The sequence below is a fragment of the Phymastichus coffea genome, unplaced genomic scaffold, assembly GCF_024137745.1.
Source record: "Phymastichus coffea isolate CEN01 unplaced genomic scaffold, Cenicafe_Pcof_1.1 PCOF00103, whole genome shotgun sequence".
Classification (NCBI taxonomy): domain Eukaryota; kingdom Metazoa; phylum Arthropoda; class Insecta; order Hymenoptera; family Eulophidae; genus Phymastichus; species Phymastichus coffea.
In genome coordinates, this window is record NW_026706914.1 from 7371 (window position 1) to 15323 (window position 7953).

Consider the following 7953-nt stretch of genomic DNA (forward strand, 5'->3'; position numbering starts at 1 on the left):
ACACACACACACACACACGTGCGCGCGCGCCTTTTATTCGTCTGCTGTTCAAGCGAAGAGTATGCACGCATAAGAAGTATTGACAAATAGCACGCACTCTTCAACTCTTTTCAATCTTTTTTTAAAGGGACAACTTGTCATGAAAAAACTCGATATTTCAATATCTATAAGTCTTATTGGATGCAACTTTGAACACCATCGAGATAAAGAATCAAGTAGAAATTCTCATTCATATGCATCTCACAAATACCCATGCAATGAACAAATACGAGGTTTGTCTGGAAATATCCGGTCCACCTTTATATCTTCACGCTGACGTTATACTTTATCATCGAGAGAGTGGTATCCTTCAAAATAATCCCTACTTGATTGAATAACACGGTTCCAGCGATGTTTTCACTTTTTGAAGCAATCATGGAATTCACTTTTAGAGATGATCTTGAGCACGTTCGTCGCATTATTTTCAATCGACGTTTTGTCATAGAAATGCAGTCCTTTAAGTGGTTTTATGAGTTTTGAAAACAGCCAAAAGTCACAGGGGGCTATGTCGAGACTGGACGGAGGTTGTTAGAGCAATACAATACTCTGTTTACAAGGTCAAACTTCCGACAAAATTGGTAAAGATCTACGAAGGAATGTTTTAAACAACGAACAGCCTTATATAACCATGTTTCAGATTTGATCTTGGGATTTCCTCATAATTTATCTTAGTAATTATCGAAAAGAAAATACAAGTGTTAATAATTATGTTAGTAAAGAGCTATATTTATGATTATTAAATTTTTTAAATTTAATCTATTAATATTTTACAAACGTAAAATTTTTTTTATTGTCAAAATATTTTATAACATCAATTAAATGAGCAATTAATAATTATTAATCGTATTTAATTTTATTAACTTAAATATGAAAAACAAAAATGTGGTTGACTGTTTAAATCCTAGTAACTTAAACAAAACATTACAAAGCCGTCGATTAATGAAAAGGTTATACTTGTTCAATTTGTTTTTCTTTTTTAGCTTGCTGGACTGTTTACATCGCTAGCTAGCCGGTGGGCAAATTGCTTTTCTTTTATACGCTTAGTAAGCACCTCCGACAGCGCCTCCTCGCGGCCGTGTCTGTCAAAAGTTGGGTATAGGAAGATTGCACAGCTGACTCAGCGTGTTGTAAATACAGAAAGCCAAAATGGAGTTACAAAGTAAAAATAGTTTTGTTGATAATAATCGGTCAATGAGAATATGTTGTGTAGTTGGATGTAGCAATTCGGAAAAAAAAAATCCAGAATTGAGTTTCTATTCTTTTCCTGGACGTAATTATGAAGTTGAGAGGAAACAAAAATGGATAGCTGCCGTAAGGCGTTTAAGGTAAGTAATGTTTGATAAATCCATTTGCTATTTGTGTTTCGAATATTAAAATTGAAAAGTTATGTTAATGACGGCTTGCTGATACATAATGTTGGATTAAATCAAATGTTCAATTTGTAACTTAATGCTTACAGCGAAGGAAATAAACTGTGGCAACCGACAGCCAATTCTCGAATATGCAGTGCGCATTTTGACGGAGGCTGTAAGTCAGATGATCCTAGAAAAGTCAGTTACATTCCTACAATTTTTCCTGAAAAATATCGTTCAAAAAATAAGTATGATCATGCGAGAGCTGAAAGATTGCAGAAACGAAACGAACAAAAATCAAGAGAAGAATGTGAAATCATTACATTTCAAAATTCCAATTATGGTAATTAAATTCATTTTACGGTTCATGTACATATTCCATTATATTATAATTCATGTACATACAAACAAGATAAAAAATTATTTTTTATAATTGCAGATGATTCAACATTCAATCTAACCCAAAATGATTCATCGACCTTGGTAGAAACTTTTGACATTTGTATACAAACTGACATAACTTTGGATATTCCACAAAATATTAATATCATTCACTTATTTTGTTCCTCTGATGGTAACGATAAAAGTACACAAACAGATATACAGTTGACTAGCTACCGTACAATCAAAGAGAAGGTAGTTGTAGAAGATCAGGAAATACAAGAAGAGATAAGTAAATTGAATAAAAACTACAAAAGTGTAGCTTGTGGATCAGATTTAGAGATGAGGGATTATTTCACAGGATTTGCTGGTATCACAAGTGAGCAAGATTTAAAAATTTTGACTGGAATAAAATTCGACGTCTTTAATCATCTGTTAAAGTTTATAATACCTGGAAAGGATGGGCAACCACAGTTCTTTAGAACACTATCTACAGAAGATCGTTTGTTATTATTTCTGATGAAATTAAAACTAGGAATAAGCTTTTCTGCAATCGGATTACTTTTTGGAGTGAGCAGACAAACAGTTTCAAATATATTTTTTAGCATACTGGAGACTGTCTATAAAAATGTAAAAAAATGGATATTTTGGCCATCTAAGGAAGCTGTAAAACAGACTATGCCAGATACCTTTGTCAACTATCCCGATTGCAGAGTGATAATTGATTGCACTGAAGTTTATACTGATACACCTTAAAGGGTCGACGAAAGAATACACATGTTTTCTCAATATAAAGGTGGTTATACAGCAAAATTTTTGTTGGGCATAAGTCCATCTGGGATGATAACCTTCTTATCACGATCGTACGCTGGACGTTCCACTGACTCATTCATAGTCAACGATTCTGGTTTTCTAAATTACATTGAGCCAGGTGATCAAATTTTAGCAGATAAAGGTTTTCCGCAGATAAAAGCAGAGGCTCTACAACGTAATTGCACAGTAGTAATTCCACCCTTTGCATTTAATCCTCAATTCACTAAAGAAGAAGTGTTAGAACAATATTCAATCGCCTCAGTAAGAACACATTGAGAGGGCGATACAGCGAGTAAAAATTTTCAAGATACTGCAACATCTCAACACTGAATTGTTTGAAACAATAGATGAGATCATGTACGTTATTTGTGCACTGGCTAATCATAAAGAGCCATTAATTAAAAAAAATGAATAACTATAATATGCGTGATGAATATGTATTGTTTTTAATCATTTCAATTGATATTTTGTTTTTTATGAATGCCTACAATAAAATATTCATAAAAAAATTTTTCTATTTTTGGAATGACATCTGCTAAAAAAATTTCATCACGTTTAATTAACAAGTGAACATAGTCTTTCGGTGAGTAGACAAAAAGATGACATAAGTTCATCTTTAATATATATAGCGATACTTGAATTTGAGTATAATAACAATGCACAGGATTCAGTGTCAGTTCGCCTCCTTCATCAAATCTTAGATATAGTACGAAACTAATTTTCTTGTCTAGATCAACAATCAAAGAATCCTTACAAGTACTTGGGCATTTTATCTCTATAAGTTCTAGAGTACCATCCACTTTATTGGTGATTATACCATCTGGGCTACAAGCCAAATATGGCTGTGCTATTGAAATAACTAAGCCAATTTCAATAACTTTCACACTTGTCAAATTTTCAAAGCATAATCTGGCAGAATGCTCCATCTTGAGACCATACAACATATCTGGCGTGACTCTTCCTTTGTATTTTTCTTTGAGAAATCTCTCAACCAAAGTTTCAAAGTTATCCTGCCTAGTTTTTATACTATGAGCTTTGCTGCTACACGTTATTCGAAAATATCTTTCTCTGTACCAAGTTGCTGATTCTGATTGCCCTGCTGATTGTAAACAAATTTCTGTCCATTTATTCTTGTCAATTTTTATTAAGTCAAATTCAGCATTGTATATAGGCAAACAACTCATCTTTGCAAACGTCAACTTTAAAGAGTCTTGATTAGATTGCTTAACAGTATATGCATAATAATTTTCTTTTTCGTTTTCTACTTGCAAGCAATAAAGTTTTTCAAGAAGATTCAGTAATTTCGCTTGTGTGTCTTTCGTTTTTTTTTCACGTTCAAGCCTTTCTGACTCATGTTTTTTTTCAGCTAAAATCATCTCTGTAAATGGACATTCTATTTTTAAATGCTCATTCGCAATATCTGGCATTTCTCTAGAAAACTCAAACTTTGGATATACAGCGCCCGGTTCGCCAAATAATGATTTCAAAGTGCATCCTTTGCTATACTTCTCTAATTGACTTTCAGGTACTACTGGCATATTCCATAACATAGGAGCGCTCGTTTTTGAAAGAGCTTTTTCTTTATTTACAACTGCACAAACGGCAGCAGCATGTTTGCATAAAAGCAAACCTCCCTTGCAATTGCATGCTGCACTAATAATTGTTCTATTTTCTTTAAGCTGCAAATTTAAATAATTTACGTGTTTACCAAATTGATATAAATCAACCGTACTTTACTGTAAAGAAAATGCATCACGTGTTTTTTATAACCTATAAAAATGATACTTGTTATTACCGAAATTGAAACTTTATAAAAATTTGTATCAGTTTTGGTGCTTTTTACACCTGGTGTTTCTCGCAACACCGTTCCTTTTAGAGTACGAGACCCGTCATCTCTCAGTTCTTCAAATACATCGGATACATGATTACTTTCTGCAAGTTTATTTCCCTTAGAAATACTTTTTTTCCTAAAAACACTAGTTTCTACTTTTTGGAAACCCGTTTTCAATATGACTACCATTATCTCTTCCTTTTTATTTGACAAAATATAAAAAAAAATAGTTTAAAATACGTTAGTTCTATACAGTCTGGCATATGGGAAGCGTGTGCTGTATACCCAACTATTGAAATATTTTTCCATCAGGGGGCGCTTGCGTTTCGCGCCGGAGATGCTTACTAAGCGTATAAAATTTCATTCTGGGAGAAACAGAGAGAGAGAGAGAGAGAGAGAGAGAGAGAGAGAGAATTTGGTTTTATCGCTGGCATCGAGAGAAAGACAATGAATTTGAGATATCGGTATTTCAATAATTTCACCTATTAATTGTTTGACGAAAAAAATAAATTCTTGAGTATACTCATTGCACACATATTCACTGCATTGACTTTTATCATGTTCGATATCAAAATAAAATGTTGCAGTATTTTGTATAACCTACAAACAATATTAGTTTTTAAGATATTTGTGTATTACGCAATTATAATTTACATTATTATTTATACAAACCTCATAGAAATGTCGTTGATTCATTGTCATGTATTCTTCAATAAATCTCTCTCGATTGATCACCCAGAAATTTCTTGATCCACTGACTGCAAACTCATTGCTTACAATAATAGTTATCTGTTGTTCAGAGCTCGATAAACGGTTCAAATATTGAATCGCCTCATTTAATTTCGAAAAAATTTTTTTAGTAGCCATAGTTCATTGAAGAAACGTAAACGTAAAATTATTATCAAGCGGACTAATTTAATGTATGATGTAATGTACGTATATGCAAACACCGTATGCTTAATGTGTGTCATAGTTGATGCCAATGATAATAAATGCTTATAGAAGTTCAACTCTTATTCCTAGACCGAAACCTTTATTATTCTTGAATATCAGTCTCAGCTTTAATTATGAATGTATTAGATGCAGTGGTCTCAGACCAATTCCTAAAAATATTTGGAATAGTGGTCTGTACAATAACGCAAATTTTTTATTAACGAGCTTGCCTGTCACGCATTTGGTTCAATTGCACTGAAATGTAAGTTCGTAATACTGCAACATCGATACTATTTATATGGTATGTATTGCGCAGTTGTTGATCAGTAACTGTTAAAATTTGGACATTCAAAAATTGTGAAATTATAGCTTGATCACGTTGAATAGTCCGTCGCTGAAACGAATGTCCATTAATAGTACAATGATTAACGTAATTAATTAAAACAATAAAAAATATATTTACCAATAATTGACATACGAAATCGAAGTGATTACTGAGAACGGCATGATGCTTAAATAAATCAACGAATATTAAACTTTGAAGAATGAATTTCTTCTCATTATTGGTAACACGACCAATCACTAAACGTCCATTGTAGTAATCATTGATGTTGCTAACCAACACAACATTTTCTATTAAAAATTGATCGAATTTAACAGTTAAAAATTGATGTAGTGAATTGACATAATAATTTTGTGCGTGGTTGTTGTTAGAACGTGTACGTTCGTACAATATTAAAAGTCTATCTGTATTATGATCTAGTTCAATATTTTCCAGTACATTATTCAACATCATAGTGAATAATTATCCGCAATGTCGTATGCTGGAGTATCATCAAGTTCATTATTGTAATAACGAACGTACGGCCTACCGTTCTGTACATTGTTGATATGATCTAACAATTGATGACACCCCAGTGTCGCGATGAATGTACCTGTTCGTGGAACTTCATTGTCGACAGTTTCATCAACAACAACCGCAGAAATTTTTTAATAATAGACTACAGCGTTCAGTATCAAATTCAGAATATTACTTTTAATGTCATCGGTAACAAAGTCAATCTGATCTTCAATCAATGTTGGCATATCATCAGTTGTAACAATATTTTCCCACTTCTTCAGTATTCGATTAGTAACGAAAATGCTGCGAAAGAATGTATACGGCCTCCGTAAAATTACTGATAAATTTTTACTGATTATTTTTAATTGTCTCTTTACTATAAAAGTCATGTACGTTTTTAAGTCCATATTATACAAATACTGCTGCTTTTCAAAAACAATAATGCCACCAGCGTTGATATTATATAACAATATTATATAACGGCAGAAAATTCCTCCTATCGCACGGTGGGTTTTAAAATATTTTAATTTTTTTGAATACCACCCCGGAAATTTTTATGAATATCTATTGCAGGAGGTTTATAGAACTAGGAAAAACCAACCCCGAAATCGTAGAACCTCAACTTTTCGTTTTATTCACATTGGAAATTTTTTTTTACTCTTTTGGCATTATAATCATTTTGGAAATGTTAAACTAGAAAAAAATTAAATTAAAATTGCTCATCTTTTAAACTATATTATATTTATTACAAATATATACATATATGGATCAAAATAATTTTTTTTTCAATAATGACATAATTTATCAATGCATTTTTTAATTTAAATATGGCTGCTGTTATATTCACAAACTGCTCTTAATAGATTTTGTGAATATTCAGGATGTGATTTATTAAGTTTATATTTACACCATGTCTTCTTGAAATCTGCATGGACTGATTCCATAGCTTGTTCACTATAAAATCCAAGTCCTCTTTTATACTTAGAACAAAAATATGGTACATGTTCAATAACTGCATGCACTTTAGGAGTGATACTAATCTCCAAAACTGCGTAGCTCTTCTTAAAATTATTTATGTACACTTTGAATTGAGGGTCCAGTTTATTTGAGAAGCAAGAATCAACTACATGACAGAAGTCTTGAAAACATTGAACATATTTCATACATCTTCCTACATATTTTTCAGAGATTCTTCGTAAAATGTCAACACTTTTTAGTAATTTTCTGCAAGAGTTGCCATTGAAAGAAGGTTTTCATAGTATACTTTTCGATCTACATGACATTCTGTAACCCATGCTTGACTTTCATTTTCGAATTCTGATGCCATGCTTTCATACAACTTATTGACAACACCGAGTAACAAGTGCAGTTCTGGAGGTGTAATAAGGTCTATAATTTCTTTATCTTTTGTGTAGTTAAAGAGAGGTTTATTCACGCAGTTTTTGAAGCGTTGGGCATTTTCTTTTTTACTTCCATCTTTTTCCCAAGCTTCCATGTTTTTCAGGCAATTAGAGAGTGTTCGGAGTACACTGCATGTATGTAATTCATCACTTGAAGCTGTGCACCAAGTACAAGGGTATTTGCTGGCATGTGTCATAATACCTATTAAAATATTTGCTAATTTCAAATCAGTGGCCACTGTACAATTAAATGTATCGAGCTTCAATAATGTCCATAGCAGAGAAATATTTTCAAAATTTTCCTGAGTTGATTCCACTAAACCAATGATGAATAATTTCATTACACTAGAACTCAAAAATTTT

General features: G+C 32.3%; 1 protein-coding gene across 1 annotated transcript; it reads left to right on the forward strand.

Annotated features, from left to right (window-relative positions):
- Nucleotides 1-1185: 1185 nt before the first annotated feature.
- LOC131670163 (uncharacterized) lies at nucleotides 1186-2528 on the forward strand. The gene is made up of 3 exons (XM_058945552.1): nucleotides 1186-1364; nucleotides 1499-1734; nucleotides 1831-2528. The coding sequence occupies exons 1-3, from the start codon at nucleotides 1186-1188 to the stop codon at nucleotides 2526-2528; spliced, it is 1113 nt and encodes a 370-aa protein (XP_058801535.1).
- Nucleotides 2529-7953: the final 5425 nt, after the last annotated feature.